The following is a 16,602-nucleotide window of genomic DNA, read 5'->3' on the forward strand; positions in this document are numbered from 1 at the left end:
TGGCTGAGGTATAGATCCTGTACCCTGCTGCAGGTTTGGGATTGTGGGTTTGGTCCTTAGATTGGTCTAAGCCTAATGCTCCCCAGCTTTTATGTGAGCAGTTTCTTGGGACAGTGCTAGCTGGGACATTGTGACACAGTTTGTTTAGTGGAAGTCTGCAGTACCATGTCCCCTCTACCAATGAGGTGAACAAGGAGGAATAAAAGAAAAAAAAATCCTTTGCTCAGCATATTTTCATAGCCTTTGTGGTATTATCCTTGTAGGTGATAGAGTGCTCATGTTAATATTTAGCATATAGTCTGCTAATGAGGTTTGCAAAGAACTTATTACTGCTTTGTCTGAGTGAAATGGAGGTAATATTTACATTCATTTTAACTGTATTTTTAATTTCAGGTGGATCCCACAGGACAATATGAAAATTTGGTGACAATAAGTTCGTTCAAGCGAGAATTTCGTTTAGCAGGAGGCATAAATCTGCCTAAAATAATAGATTGTGTAGGATCAGATGGTAAAGAAAGGAGGCAGCTGGTTAAGGTGAGTTCTGTCAGAGCAGACTTTTCACACTTCACTGTCAGTTTCCTTAGTTGAGGAATGCTTTAATAAATGAAATTGTGAAGTATTACTAAGTAATATAATATAAATAATAAGTAATTATATTAAATATGTTTGTAATTCAGCAGTGCATGTAATTAATATCTAGTAGCTTACCTGACAACTACCAGACTTGCCTGGTCATGTCTCAGCTGGTGACCTGAAGTGTTCTGTAAATAAGAACCATCAACATATTGTGTTAAATACCTCCTTTCTTCTTCCACATAAAAACAGTATTTGCAATTCAGATACAATCAAAAGCATGCACATAGAAGTAAAGATCTCTAAAAAGCTTTATTTATTCTTAGACTCAGCTGATTTCATTCTCTGAAAACAAACATTGGGCAGTTGCTGGGAGAATTCTGTTTTGCTGCTAAGTATGGGTTAGTTTTGAAAGCTTTAAAGAGTAGCATGAATCACCAGATCTGCATCCAACAATCAGAACTGCCAACTGATGCTGCTTCACCTGTGTGCCGACTTGCTAAGTAGTTGTGAATCAAATACCTGTTTTTTAAAAAGAGAACCATAAGACATTTAGGTTGATAGAAACCTGAATCAAATAACATCTGTCAAAAAAAAAAAAAAAAAAAAGGTGATGATTTAAGTTAATGATGGTTCTGTTTAAGCAGCTGAGCACTAACAGAAAACCAAATACAGACAAAAAAAAGAAACTGTTAATTACATTTTATTGCAAGTGATTATTGTGGAAAAGTAACTTGTGTTTTGTGCAATTTTTAAAATATTTTTTTTTTTCTTGCTGAGCAAAAAATGGACGTTGAGAAGTGTTTTTCAACAGCTTTTTCTGTTTATGCTGAAGGGACGTGATGACCTGAGACAAGATGCTGTCATGCAACAAGTTTTCCAGATGTGCAATACATTGCTCCAGCAAAACACTGAAACAAGAAAGAGGAAGTTAAATATCCGAAGATACAAGGTAACCCTGAACACTAAATCTTCTCTGTGGCAGTAGAGAAATAAAGCATATTTCCCTCTTCTCCTCTTTTTAACCCAAATGCAATATAAAAGGATTTTTAGTTATGGGCTATTAAAATAGTCACTGTGCCTTCAGGTATGGAATAGGCAATATATTTATTGCAATTTAATTTTTTTTCAAATCATTAAAGTGAATTTATTGATGCCTAATATATATTTAAATACTCTTCAAAGATTTCTTTATATGAACTTTTAATTGAAAAGAAATTAGGTAATACACTGTCATTAAACTGTAAGTTGCTAGTCATTAAACTTGAACATACAAGTTTGTTTATGAATTCTCATTAATTTGCCATGTGATATTCCTTAATTAGCAATTAATTCTAGTCTTGCAACATTCCTTACAAATAAATCCAGAAGTCCCATCTAGGGGACTTCTGGATTTCATGCAGAATTTGAACTGGTTTTTTTTTGGAATTGGGAATATGATCCAAATCGTATTGGAATCAGAATTGGGAATAGGAACTGGGAATAAGAATTGCAATAAATTCTTATTGTGAATGCAGAAAGTGTATTTAAACAGGAACTTTTGCTTCTTCCTTTTATGTACTTGGCATTATAATAATAGCTGTGAAGGTGACCTCTGAATAAGTACTCTCAAAGTATAACCTCTTCTCTTTGACAAATGAGAAATGTGCACTCTGGAATCTCTAAAGGTGCTTATCTGAATTGCTAGTGTGGTTTTAAGAATTCTCAGGTATAGTTAAAGTCACTTTTGGAATAATTTTCAAGTAAGACTCAGGTTTCTATGTGTGTAAAAAATGAACAACAGCAAGGAAAAATAGAATGGGTGGGAAAAATAGAATTGTGAGATATAGAGACTTCCATAAGAAAAAAAAAATTGAAGGAAACAGGCAGTAGCTAATCATTACATGTCTAGTGGAAGGTTCATGGGCTAGGGATAAATTGCAATTATTAGGTGAAAACATTTGTGTGGATTTTTGTATATGTGGTTATTTAGAAGATATATTGAGGTGTCAGCTGCATGGTTTGGCCTTCTTTGTCTTTTTAAACAAACAGAAATGTGCACCCATGCTCTGCAGAGTGTGTACTCACAGTTGAGTGTGTATAGCCTTCCCCCATGTATAGTCTCCCCTCTGTGGTTTTGCTTTTCCAGGTGGTTCCCCTTTCCCAGAGAAGTGGAGTTCTGGAGTGGTGCTCAGGAACTACTCCCATTGGAGAGTTCCTTGTGAATGCTGAAGAAGGAGCTCACAAGAGATACAGGCCAAAGGATTACTCCAGCTATCAATGTCATAAGATAATTCTGGTGAGTCCAAATAACTTGAAAAAACAAAACAAAAGCTGATTCATAATATTTACTGGGGGGAGGGGGGTGGAATTTACAGAGAACTACATACTATAGCTTTGGTATATCTAATAATGAATGTGACCAGTGGCATGGAATGGATAGATATTTAAACTTTTAGTTCAGTTCCACAGATCATAAGTTTATGATTTTAAGTTTATGATCATAAGTTTATGATAAGTTTCCTCACCATAAGTGTACAAAATTGCAGTCAAGTATAGCTGTTACTTTATATACCCATGATTGTGCAAGAATCTGTTTCCTTTCAAATTGCTATCATAGTAACAGGATAAAAGTGTATTTTTATGCTTGGTGGAGCATTTGCATGGGAATCAGTGAGGATAGGATGACTTTCTCACAGTGACATGAGGCCATCAGATAAGCAGAGGTGCCAGAACAGAGTGCAAAGAAAGGAAGTGTCTCTCAACAAGATCCATTTATCTGCACATGCCTAAAAGACATGCAGCTGCTGCATCAAGGAAATAGGAGTGGTTTTTCCCCATGTTTTTTAGCCTCTGAGTTGTGTATAAAAATAGAATTGTTTAGTAAGACAGATAGTTAGGGACATTAATAATTGCTGCAAAAAAGACAATAATTCTTAGCTCAGACAGAGAAAGTAGTGATAACAGCATTTGATGGAGGGGAGGTGGGTAGAAAGGAAAGAAGAGTTCATTTCCTTCTGAAGCAGTTGGTCACGGCTAAAATGTTTCTTATGTGTTTAAAGGATGCCCAAAAGAAACATTCTGAAGAGAAATACAGAATCTTCATGGAAGTCTGTGAGAATTTTCAGCCTGTGTTCCGGTATTTCTGCATGGAGAAATTCCTGGACCCAGCTGTGTGGTTTGAAAAGCGACTGGCGTACACTCGCAGTGTGGCTACATCTTCTATAGGTATTGCATTAATTACAGTGCCTTTTTAGGTTACACAGCCTAAGAGTTTCTACCGTTTCAGACATAGTGGCTGTCCTGCTTTTGTGGCATAGTCAAAAAAGGCATAGTAGGGGGCAAAAAAGGCCAGCAAGAACATCAGCATTATTTTGTAATTAAGATTTCTGATTTGTTCCTCCACACCCCCATTTTTGCTGCAGAGGGAAGAATGAAAATCTGCTCCTCTTTGTTTATATAGTGATTTGTTTTCTTAGATTCTGGTACTTTGGGTTTTTTAATCTGATTTTATTTCTGTTGTTTTAGTTTAAAATTTATTCATTTCATGTGTAGCCTCTGATGCTTTAGGTGAATTGAAAAGCTCAATCTTTTACTGTCTTTGAACTGGCATTATTATCCATGACTGAAATGGTTATTTAAGCTTGGTTATTAAGCCTTTGTTTTCCCTGTCATAATAAAGAAAAAGAAGTACTTAAATGTAAGTACTGTGGATTCTTTTCTTGATGACTCAGTTCTGTACTGAGTCTCTGGAAGACATTTGTTAGTAGATTTCAGAAATTGCAGTAGATCCCATTTTAGATGGTAATGTGTTTGGGCACGCCCTTTTTACTGAAAAAAAAAAGGTAAATCTGCAGTTTAATACAATTCAGAGGAAATATTTTTGTAGGAAATACTACTGCTGTCATATCCATCAGCTAATAAAAACATTAAAGGTGTAAATTGCAGTAAGGGAAATGTAGTTTGGAGGTTTTCTGCATTTAAGGATAGTAAAGCACTGAAATAGGCTTACATGAAAGGTCTTTCCTATAATTTGGATCACTGGAGATTTTTAAAACTGACTTGGACAACAGCTGTTTTGTTGGAGGGGGTTGCTAATGTTAGTAATAATACAAAAAACCTGATTTTATTGTGCACTTGCTTTTAATTTTTAAATTTGTTTTGAAAGATGCAATATTATTTGATAATCTTTGATCTACAAGTAGAAAATGGGGAAGAAATCTGTGGAGCAGATAAAACAAAGCACATCTGTATGAGAATAAACGTTTTGCAATTTCATTCAGTCAGCATTTTCTTTTTGGATTCGTGGAATGGTATTTGCTCTTTCCCTAGTCAACACTATATATGGGGGATGAAATATTCTCACAGTAATCTTTCTTAAGTTTTCTGTGGTTTTTATGGTTTCAGCACTTACATTTTTGTTTCAGTTGGCTACATTCTTGGACTTGGAGACAGACATGTTCAGAATATCTTGATAGATGAACAAACTGCAGAACTGGTGCATATAGATCTGGGTAAGTAGGACAGCAAGAGAACCTTAATTTTTCTTTACTTTAACTTTTTTTAAAAAAACTTTTATATTCCTTTTATTTAGGGGTTGCTTTTGAGCAAGGCAAAATCCTTCCCACACCAGAGACTGTTCCATTTAGGCTAACCAGGGACATTGTGGATGGAATGGGCATCACCGGCGTGGAAGGGGTCTTCAGGAGGTGAGTGCTCCTGAACTGCTCAGGGGTGAGGAGGCAGCAGAGTACTTCCAGCTTTTGATTGTCACATGTTAAATAGTTCTGGTGCTTGAGAGGGGACTCAGATTTCTGCTGGTAACACCCAAACCTAAATCCTGACCTTTAACTCCTGTGTTTGTATTTATATAACCAGCTGCAAGCTCATTTTTGTTGCTCAGTGTTTCATACTGTTCACTTGCCAATGGGTTAATGTCACCCTCTTGTGGAATTCAGGGAGGGCTCAGTTTCCAGAGGCTCCACAGCTAAATGTTGATTCAGAATGATTTTTTTTTCCTTCAGAACTGTGTATTTCTTTCACAGCTATACTATATATTTGGAGCTGTTAAATGTCTTTGAACCAAAAACATTTGTTTTGACTCTAATTTCTGTTTAGTTTTATGAATTTAATTTGGAGTATTTTATTCCCTTTTGGATCATATATTTTATATTACTTTGTAAGTGCAAAATCTAAATCCCATAATAGATCTGGACTGCAAAACAGAAGAATCCTAAATTAGTTGAGTTTCAGTAAACTTCCATCCTACCTGCTGTGAATGACCCAAGGGATTCCTAAATAGCAGGATATTTCTCATTCCAGACTTGGATGATGTTTGTGAAATAATGCTTGCAATCCCCAAATTTCATGTCTTTAAAAAATCACATAGTGTAGGTGTTGTCTTTCTAAGGCAGCAATTAAGGCTAATAAGTAGTTCCTAGTACACCTTTGTCCCATGAAGGAGCAGTCACTGCCAGTTCTAGTCTAAAGATGATTCTGTCAAACTCACAGTTTGTTATTGCTTCTGAAACTATGATACAGAAAAACTTGACTTGTTGGGCTCCAGCTGAAGGAAATGAGTATCAAAGGCAGTGGTGCAGCTGCTGTTTCTGCCTCAGCCAGCCTGATTTGTACTTAACAGTTCAGGTGTCAGTGGTAAACAGGCCCTTGGCTGGCTGTGAATGTGTTCAGTGAACTTTGGTGTGTGCGTTCTCATCCTGAGGTAGACAGATCCCAGACCCTCTTTCACAGGAGTCCCTGTCCCATAGGATAGTTTGGCATTCCTTCCAGGAGCTTAGTTTGCTTGGGAGTGAATGCAGGTAACCACTTCTGTACCAAAACTCATTGGGAAGATTTCAGAAATTGCTTAGTGTCTGGCTGCTGGATCTGCTCATTTCATGGGAAACAGCCCTACCAAGATTCTCCAATCCCAGAGCAGCCCAGCACGTGTTTTCATCCAGCCAAGCACTGCTGCCACTGTGGCACACCCTAATAGGCAGTGTTAACTCAGTGGTTAATCCTGCATATCAAAATATTCCAGACAGTGAAATAGGTCATCCCTTTCCACAGAGAAATAACAATCAGTGAACTACACAGTCTTCTCTTGGTTTTACATGTCTAAATTTCTCTTCTTTTTTTCCCCAGGTGAAAATATCAGAGAGGTTAACTCCTATGTTAGAAATCACACTTTAAGTAGAGCACAAATATCCATTATTTAAACTACAAAATACCATTTCATCTTACCAAAATAGCCTAAAATACTGTAAAATATTTTCTAGATGCTGTGAGAAAACAATGGCTGTTATGAGAAATTCTCAAGAAGCCTTGTTGACTATTGTAGAGGTAAGTATTTTTTCTTGCCTTTGGATAGTAACCTGCCAGAATGTCTTCAGTTTCTTGTCTTTGTATGCATCACTGCACCAGATACTCATTTAGAGTGTTTTGTACTGAATTAGAACATAGTGGTGTTGGTCAGATTTGTTAATTCATGTAATCTTTGATAAAGCTGTAACCAGTTTGCATTTTCTATGGAAACTGTTTCCTTCAGGCAGTTCTCTCTCTTGAACACCTACAAGCTTCTAGCCATAGTGCAACATTCCCAACAGAAGTAATAGTGATTCAATTAAATCCTCTTTGCATAAGTCACAAAGCAGAGAATGAAACTGATTTTTGAAAGCAGGTTATACTGTGCATTAAAAGCTAATGATTCTCTTTAGTGCCTAGCAGTGTATTAAAAAATTCACTGCTGAGGTGGGACTGATGGCAAAACTTTATGAAGCATGAACCACACAAAAACCTGCAAGTGCTCAGAGGCAATGTTGTTGGATAATTTATTGACCAATTTAGCCCAATTCGACTGATTAAAAAAAAAAAAACCAAACCAAAACACTCACCCTCCCAATATTGTGGTTAGTGTGTGTTTCCAATAGTGCTAGGGCACTGAACTAGCTGTAATTAACAGCTGAAATTAAAAAGAGGTTTATTTCCTCTGTAGGTGCTGCTCTATGATCCTCTTTTTGACTGGACCATGAACCCCTTGAAAGCTTTGTATTTGCAGCAGAGGCCGGAGGATGAGGCTGACATGAGCTCTACACTTGGTACTGATCCACAAGAACCTAAAAGAAAAGCCAGGTGCAAGATTTTTTCTTAGCCTCCTCTTGCTGCACTGTTGCCTTGCTTTATGGTTTTCTCACTGGATGTTGTTCAGGATCCATACCTAGAGCACCTCTTTCTTTTTTTTTATTCTGCCAGCAGTGATGACCAGAGTTTTAACAAGGTGGCTGAGCGTGTTCTGATGAGACTCCAGGAGAAGCTGAAAGGTGTTGAGGAGGGAACAGTGCTCAGTGTGGGAGGGCAGGTGAACCTCCTCATCCAGCAGGCCATGGACCCTAAAAATCTGAGCCGTCTCTTTCCCGGATGGAAACCCTGGGTGTGACTTGGAAGGATCCAGCGCGCTTTTAGAAGAAACCTATTTTTCTTTGCACTAAGTTTTCTAACATTTCAAACTGGTATTTCACACAATTTATATCAAGAGCAACCATGATGCCTTATCCATATTAGCATTTGGTGGATGGTTTGGGTTTTTTTTTTTCAATAACCTGTAACTGAGAAACATTTTTTATTCTGCTTAGCTTCATCCTACAGTCTAAACCACCAAGCACTGCTTTGATGTTCCTTGTGACCCACGAGGACTTTGCTTGGGCAGACTGGATGTGTTATGTTCTTAAAACATGAGATTCATCACTGCTGTGTATCTGCTAAAATGCAGGACTCCTCTATCTGGTAATGGTGACATGACTGAGTAAAATGGATGATCCAAAAACCAGGATTCATGATATAACCACCTAAACTACATTTCCAAAAGGGGGTTATACTTTAATTTCACAGTGAAAGAAAAGAAAACCAGAGAACCTCATGTGTCATGAATCAAGGGGTTTTGGGGTTGGGGTTTTTTAAGCTAAAGCTTGTGTATATAAATGACAACTTTAGGTCAAATAAAATACGCTGCTTTTTTTCTGTTGTAAATTAAATTTATGCTGGTACAATAAAAAATATTTAGCTTTTGTTGCTCTAATTTCCTTGACATATTGACCATACAATGAAACTTAGTGTATTGGAAATGCCTGTAAAAAAACCAGTCACTGTATTTGCAGTAAACACCTCTCAGAAACACTGAAGTTGTATTCTGAGCACAAAAATCTCATTCTGAGTGCATGTGGTTTTACAGAAGACATGGCTCCTTCTTAAAAGTAAAAAATCAGGTAGTCAGTGAATATGGATAATTAGAGAATCCATTCAAATAATGGTCTAACTTGCATAGTTAATAAATCTTCCCAAAGCATCTTTATATTTCAAAATAGGAATAAAGGTTGGTGTACCCTTACATTATCTTAGTTTACATTTCATACAGTATTGTTTTTACAGCGGTATAAATGAAGAACTCCTGTTCCAATCAGCATTTAATGTGGTTTTATTTGTACGGTGTTCCCACAACTTTTATGCTATAAGATATTGTCTATATAGCAAAATGAGTCTTTTGTAGTGTGTGTTTTCATGCAGCTGACATAAATTTCTGTTGATCCTTGTAACCAAAAGTGCATCCTGGCTTTTTTTTGTGGGGAGGAAATACTGTCCAGTGATCTGTTTGTTCTCTGAAAATTGTTCTCAGAAAGTAACTGACAGAGCCCATGCTCTTTGTGTGAAATTTAAAGAACACTTAGGAAAGGGAGAAATGTCTTATCAAGCAATGGCAGGTAGGAAAGGACTGAACAAAAAGTCCTTTAAGTATTTTTCTTCACCAGAGACTGTCCTGAGGTGATCTATAATGTTAGTGTATTCCATATCTATCTGCACCCAAAAATTGTTACTGTCTCTTACAATCAATGTAGTATTTTTGTACATTATATCCTCAGTAAAGGGAGAGCAGATCCTGCTTTTATGTGATTTTTTTTCCATCTTGATACAGATCTTTTAGATTCTCATCAGTTGTTAACTCTTCCATACAAACCCAGCTTTGCCTCCACATACACATTCCCCAAACTACCTCTGTCTGTGGTAGGGAGTCTTGAGATTTCCCATAGAGATAGATTCTGATTTCTAGAAGACCAAATGCTTAGTGGTAGGTGTTTCTCAAGCCACTGCAGAGAAAATAGTGGCTTTGAAATTCTGTCCAAAAAGTGCTCCATACAGAGTTGAGGCTGTATAAAATAAACAACTAGTAAGGCAGTTGTACTTTTCATGACTCACCTGGAGTGTCTAGACACCTTCCAGTCATTGTACCCCTGAGCTCACCTCTGCCTGGACACTACTGTTGGATTTGGGCCCATCAAGCCAAAGGAAAACCTGAAATTACATGGTTACACAATAGCTGAAGCTTGTGGTGTGCACATTCTTCAGCATGCCTTCCCAACACACTGTCCTTTTAAGGGAATCTAACTTCATAAATTTTCTCAACACAATCAGTCATTGTTAGACAGGGACTTGCACTTTTTCTTCAAGTCTCCAGCCCTGCTTCCAAGCCCTTAAGCATGGCATGGACATTCTGGATATCACTTATCAATAATCAAGATGTTCTGCCTAAATGAGTACCTCTCATGGGCAGCTCCCAAACCAAATGTTTTCATGGAGGAGAGACTCTTGGAGTGCCCTGACCTGTGTTCAGACAGCTGGCACGTCAGGACTAGACCAGTACTCCTTGGTTAAGATTTTCATTCCACAAAGTTTGCCAAGGTACCTGAAATAGCTCACACATTATATAAGCCTTTAATTGGAAAGTAACATCACCTTACTCAAAAACCAAAAGTTAAGTCAGTTACTCTAATCAGACATAAAAAAGGAAGCAATGTCTAACCAACCTTGCTTAGTATCTCTGTCTTCACATTGGTTTGCATTTCCTTTTCCTACCAGACTCTTCACCCACAGCCCAGTGTATACAAACACTGTTGAGCCAAACCCCAGGCACTGCTGTTCCCTTTTGCACCACTTCTGAAATGAGCTCTCTGACAAACCAAAGCTGAGAAAAAGCCAAGTGGTGCTGCCTGAAGCTGAGCCCGTAAAGTGGGTGATGACTGAGCAGTGTGGGATATTGGGGGTCCAGCTTGCTTGAGCCATGGCCCTCGTGCTCCCTCACCCTTTGGTATTGAGCAATAAAGGCAAAGACTTCAGTTAAGCAAAATCCAAGGTGAATTCCAGAGTTCTTTAGGGCTTAGGGCTGATGCTGCAGACAAGCCCAGTGGTTTGGCTTCATCTTCCCTAAAAGCAATACTGACTGTGGCATCCCCTCACAGCATCCTGTCCTGAGGAACTTCTGTGTTGTGAACTGCCAGAAGTAAAGCAAACAGCCTGGGACAGAGAAAGAGACCAATCACAGTCCAGAGGGGATTATTTTACAGGCAAAATGTATTTAAGTAAATGTTACTGAAACAGGCTAAAGATTAAAAAATCCTGGTAATAAAAGCTAAAAATAAAGGATCAGTTCGTAACAACTTTTTCAGCTTTTAGTGTAAAGTATGAGCATTAATTCAGCATCTACTGTGCAGAAGCCTTGAGCTGTGCTGTGAAGTAATGAATTCTGAAAAACTAAATTATTGCAAATGCATTTTGAGCAGGATATTGACATTGGTGTTTATAAACAGCAGAGGCCACTATAAAAGCAGCTGACAAACTGTCATTTGGTTTTTCAGTCAGGCAGTGCTTGTTTAGTCAGCTTTTCTGCTGAAATTCGAACTCCACATCACAATGGAGTAGAGAAGATATAAACAAATACTATAAAAAAATAAACACTTAATATTTGTATCCATTGGAAAAAGGTCTTTCTCAGAGAAAAAGTGAACTTACTGGTGTTATATCTGGTCCTGATATGAATTCTTTTTTTTTTCTTGAAAGGGAGTCAAAGCCTCTGTTCCACTAAAGTTACACTGTAGATATGGATCATATTGTGACTTAATAAACTGGAAGTCTAAACAAGAGTGGAAATGCTAGTAAATATATAATTTACATCTTTAAAATTCCTCTATATGCATACCTGCTACAAATCCTTATAAAACTAACTGAAAACAACAACAAAAAAATCAAAGCTAGAGACAGTTCTATTGTGCTGCAGAAAAGGAGATATAATGAAATTAAATTTCCTTAAGATGGCACATCTAACAAAGTAGTTTCTGTAATTATCTGATATCAGTGCTCTGAGGTTTGAGTCTTTTTTTTTTTTTTACTTAATAATTTCCAGTTCATATTTTTCCATAGTTTAAAATAAAAAAATATTCCTCACAAAATAAGTTTGTTGGCAGGTTTTTTTTCTAGACAACAGCAAGCCCTAAATTACATCAAGTCATTTCAATCATCTCAGTGGAAAGGAAAGGAGAATCTGGGTCTTTATATGATTTTGTTTTGGTTTTTAGACTTGCCTCACTACCTTAATCGGTTTATTATGTTAACACACCTATGCATTGCATAATGCATAAGCAGATCATGCACACTAAGAGCCCCTTGGCTATGTCAAAACACAGAAACTGATGCCCTATCAGCACACAGCTGTCCTACCAGTGTAATTAAAACCAGTGTTAAATCAATTTATTTAGGTCTGTGAAAAGCACTGTGGGTGCAAACCTCCATGTGACACACATCTCATTGTAATTATCTCTTATCTGTTCACCTTAACTCTGCCATTTACACACAAGGTCTCGTAAAGCACTGACAACACACGAGGGATTGTGTTAAGGCAGACATTATGTACAGAAAGATAAACACAAACCTTTGAGCCTCTGCTTCTCCTCAGGATATGCAACAATTACTTCAAGCAAAAGTGTCCTGTCATCATTCAGCTCCAAATTACCAGCTTTACTTTATGTAAAACATGGAAGTCAGCTTGTGGGCTCCCGGTTTCTCACTGTTCTTCTCAACCACTTTCCTTCTCACTCCTACACAATTTTCTGAGTCTTTGTTCTAATGGTTATAAAGTACAATTTTATTTTTTTTTAATTTCAAAAGCCCTTACTGAATGTGGCTCTCAGGCTGTCCCTCCCCGGCTTCACTCATTGCTCTCTGGTTTCATTACAGCATCTGCACTACAGCTGTAGCTGAGGGGTCTTTTTATACTTTCTTGCTATGAAAGAACTACTCATCTCTTAATTATAGGCATGCTTGAAGCCTTTAAAGTTAAATAATGCTTTAAGAATTTGCATGTCTACAAAACAATTTCAAGGAACTAATATGATTGTATTAAAAATATTTTTACATTTCTGTTGCATTTTCCAGTTACTCTTTATTAGAAATATGAGTATCTCAGTACAGGAGTGATCCAATTGACTACACACCAAGGAGTTAAATGGATTTCTTAACTGGAGGAGGAGGCTGTTACAACATGTTCTCTATATAAAATAAGTAATTTACTTTTATTGCTGGCTGTCACAATGCATTTAACATATCCAATTTATGAATAACTCATTATTTTGATATTGGTCTTCCAAGTCTCTCTATGAGGTAACTAGAATTTACTGAAAATGCATTCTCATCCATTTAGAAACCGCTTCCTTGCTGTAGAGTTGCTCAATTTTATGATTTATCCTTGCAGATTCAAGAAAAACAGCTGGTTTGTATTAAAGATTCACAATACCACTCCCATGTATTGATGTATGGCCTTTGTCAGTATTTTGGGGTTTTTTAACAAGAAGACATTATTTCCTAATATTGGAAGTGTTAAATAGAAAGGAAGTGCTGCATTGATTGCAGTCATTGATTAATTGCTTCTCTCCAAAAAGTACAGTCAGAACCAAAATAAACTTAATTCTAAAATAATTAAGTGCACAGGCAGTGGTGTTACAATCTTGCTTAACAAATCCCTATGCCAACAATAAAACACAATAAAACCAGTTAAATCCTAGAGTAATTCAAAAGTATAGATGTGCCTAATGCTTCATTTTCCTTGTGTATAATTGAATTGAAGTATACTAATGATATTCTGTGCATAACCCAAAGTTAAATAAGGAGGGAGAGGTTTGAGACAGAAATCAAATCATTATAGAAGGCAAGCAGAAATTTGGTGAAAATGCCAGACATCTGGGCAATAACCTAGCTTCCTTTCAGCAATTTCAGGTGAGGCAGCCATAATACTTAGTTAAATAGCCCAAAAGCATTAGATATTTACATAGGACTATGATTTTTCATGTTATTTAAAGACCAAAAATCAAGAGACAATCATTTTATGCCTAAATCAAAGCAGACCCATATAGTCAGATATTTCAAGTAAAAGAACATTTAAGCACCTCATACCATTTTTCAAGTCTCCCTGCAGCACCCAAGTCAGAAGCCTACACTCCACAGGCTCCCTCTGTGGCTGCCAGAGCAATTTTACAAGAGCCAAGACATTAATTGCCCTGCAGAGATCCCAGGTTCTTCCTGCTGACTACAGAAGAACTTTGAACAACTCTTCCTGATGTATCTCTGCCAGGGGACCAAAGACAGGTGGAATAAATCTGGCCATTAAGAGTCTGCCATAAGAATCAGGTGTGGCTGAAATCAACAGAGAAACTAAGATTGAGCTGGGGGAAAAAAAATAAAAAAAGCAAAAAAAAAAAAGCTGTGGTTTAGTAAAAGCAGAACCCCCACAAATCTGTAAGTCAATAACATTGACTTAGAGTGGTTAGCCTGCAGAGACTGAGGATTTAGGAATCTAGTTTTATCCACTTTGACTTGCTTTGCTGAACATGTTTGGTGAATGCAAATGTTCCTAATGCTTTCATGCAGTGGCAATTTTGTGCATCCAGAATGAATACCACAGAGAATTCCCCATATGGTAAAGTGATGCTCACAGTACCTCAGTACCTAGCCTGATTTTGATGACAGTGTCTGATGCAACACCAAGCAACTCTGTGTGCAAGGAAAGATAATGATCTGTAATGCTTGCATCCTACAGAGAAATTAGGTCAGAAAGTATTTTACTGTGAATATTCTGCTTCAATTACTTGGCAGTACTTGCAGAAACAGGCTCTTGATCAGGTTTAGGCCCTTTAGAAGAGAAACTAGAAAACGTGCAAAGCATAGTGAGGTTTCTAGCAGGCAGACAAAGCTGCCTAAAGAATACAGCATCTTCAGTCTCCCAAGAATTAGCAAAGGAAGTCAAGTTGGCCTATAAATATTTTCATAATTATCAAGCAGCTTTCAAGTGGCTTGTAGGAGATGAATTCCAGTCCATCATAATTAACTCTAAAAGACAGCTGCCTTCTGTGTGCTTAGTTTCTTCTGTTCTTCCTTCCCTTTAGTTTTGTCTTTACTTTGATGTTCAGCTTTGTTTTCCCTTGGATCACAGTTTCGGTTTTCAGCCTCACAGTGCATCCGTAACTGTGGGACCCAGAAAAGACTGGGGGCAATCAAAAATAACTGTCTGGTTTCAATTACTGTAATGAGCCTGATTTTACAGCCCTATGCCACAACTACAAAGCAGTGGGACAGCCAGTAGTGGAACCCAACAGGCCACTCACTAGCAGAATGTGCCTTACTTTGCATTGCATTCCCTAACCTGTACAGCCCTCATCTCCTGAGGGTAAATGCTCCTCACCAGAAGAGGAAGATCTGCTCCTCTAACACCTGCAGGTTCTTTGCTGTAAAGGAATAATGGGCACCCTGCAGAGAAGTGAAAATATAGAAAATAAAAAGGTCTTTCTAACTTACCACTGTGGAAAAAAGCTGTGAACAGATTTTCCCACTCCAACCTTAGAAAATTTTAGAACTTGAATTGGTCTAATAAATCATATTCATGTAAGAGAAACGGAACACATTTTTAGAAGAAATAGTTTCTTTTTATGTTAGAATAAGCTAATAATGAAAAAGCTCTTACAGAGAAGTATGTATTGGTATAAAGTACAGTCCCACATTCACTACATAGAAAGCAGATTGAAATAGAGCATCTAGATTCCTGAATTTATTTTTCCTGAAAACAACCACTGGGTGAAAATCAGCTCTTTTTCCCCAGCTTAGAATTTACAGACATGCTCTGAAAAATAATGTTTTAGTCCTACACAACTTAAAATTAGCTCATCATATCCACATCCTTTTCTAAGCTAATTATTTTCTAGCTATAAGTAACAACTTGTGACCCTTGAAGAATTATTTTCCTCCTCCTTTTTGAGTAATAAGAGAGGATATGTGTATAATTGATGAATTAGAGTCATCTGATGGACAAGCAAGCATGGTCCTCACTTCTGGAAGAGTGGCATCTGTAAGTCACTCTGAATTAAAAACAAAAGACATGCACAGAAGGAAAAAAAGCAGGAATAACAAAAGGCAAACCAGGAATAACGAAAGGCAAAGCAGGCAGGAGCAGGTTTGTGAATGGCCTTTCACAGGAGCTGGTCCAGAAAACAGACTGGGGTACCATGAGAAAGCAGAAAGGAGATGAGAGGTGAACAGGATACCAGTGAAAGTTGGAGCAGTTCTGTGATGATCCTTGAGGCTGGGATACACAGGATTTCGGGCTCTCAGGCACATGGTGTGACTCGTGGGGTGTCCTGTGCAGGGCCAGGAGCTGGACTCAATGATCCTTGTGGGTCCCTTCCAACTGGCAGCTTTCAAGGAGATCACAGAAAGCCATCCCTGAACAATGAAACTACCCCCATTTTAGATTTCTGAGTCCATGTCTCTTTCCACAGTGCTTTTTTCCCCTCAGCCTGACACTCAGGTGTAAGCTGCAACATAAGCTGAAACTCATGCCATGGCTTGACAAATGTGCTTCCCACCAGCTGAGAATGAGCAGAGAAATCCACCTTTTTCTTTGAGGATCAAGCCAGGAGGAGGGAGTGACTCACAGGGAGCTGGCACTCCCACAGCCAGCCCTGTCTGCTCCAGGCCCAGGGTGCCTGGTGGCTGCCAGGGAGTGACTCTCGGTCATTTTTTCAAAAATTTTATATTTGTTTACTGTGATACTTCTCTTACTGAATAGTTCTAGATTTTAATTTAAAGTTGTATCAAGAACATTCAGGAAGGAGAGCATTGGTGAGTATCTTCCCTGTCAGAACATCCAATTACTTCAAGAATAATAGAAGAAAACAATACCTA

The 16,602-nt window shown here is 37.7% G+C and overlaps 1 protein-coding gene and 1 long non-coding RNA gene across 2 annotated transcripts in view; one reads left to right on the forward strand and one right to left on the reverse strand.

The window, feature by feature from the left end:
- Positions 1 to 8,616, forward strand: part of ATM (ATM serine/threonine kinase) — a 57,215-nt gene extending 48,599 nt beyond the window's left edge. Inside the window, exons 55-63 of the mRNA XM_063148967.1 lie at positions 394 to 534; positions 1,409 to 1,525; positions 2,702 to 2,851; positions 3,615 to 3,780; positions 4,980 to 5,066; positions 5,147 to 5,261; positions 6,831 to 6,894; positions 7,547 to 7,683; positions 7,807 to 8,616. Of these exons, the coding sequence (XP_063005037.1) occupies positions 394 to 534; positions 1,409 to 1,525; positions 2,702 to 2,851; positions 3,615 to 3,780; positions 4,980 to 5,066; positions 5,147 to 5,261; positions 6,831 to 6,894; positions 7,547 to 7,683; positions 7,807 to 7,987 (1,158 nt within the window). The 3' untranslated portion in view covers positions 7,988 to 8,616. The remainder of the gene's footprint in view (positions 1 to 393; positions 535 to 1,408; positions 1,526 to 2,701; positions 2,852 to 3,614; positions 3,781 to 4,979; positions 5,067 to 5,146; positions 5,262 to 6,830; positions 6,895 to 7,546; positions 7,684 to 7,806) is intronic.
- On the reverse strand, positions 4,428 to 13,935 carry LOC134414417 (uncharacterized). The gene is made up of 3 exons (XR_010026719.1): positions 13,822 to 13,935; positions 9,799 to 9,894; positions 4,428 to 5,062 (listed from the first exon to the last, which is right to left on the reverse strand). It is a non-coding gene; the product is annotated as an uncharacterized LOC134414417 (long non-coding RNA).
- Between the last annotated feature and the right edge of the window lie 2,667 nt (positions 13,936 to 16,602).

Source organism: Melospiza melodia, chromosome 2 (genome assembly GCF_035770615.1).
Source record: "Melospiza melodia melodia isolate bMelMel2 chromosome 2, bMelMel2.pri, whole genome shotgun sequence".
NCBI classification, from domain to species: domain Eukaryota; kingdom Metazoa; phylum Chordata; class Aves; order Passeriformes; family Passerellidae; genus Melospiza; species Melospiza melodia.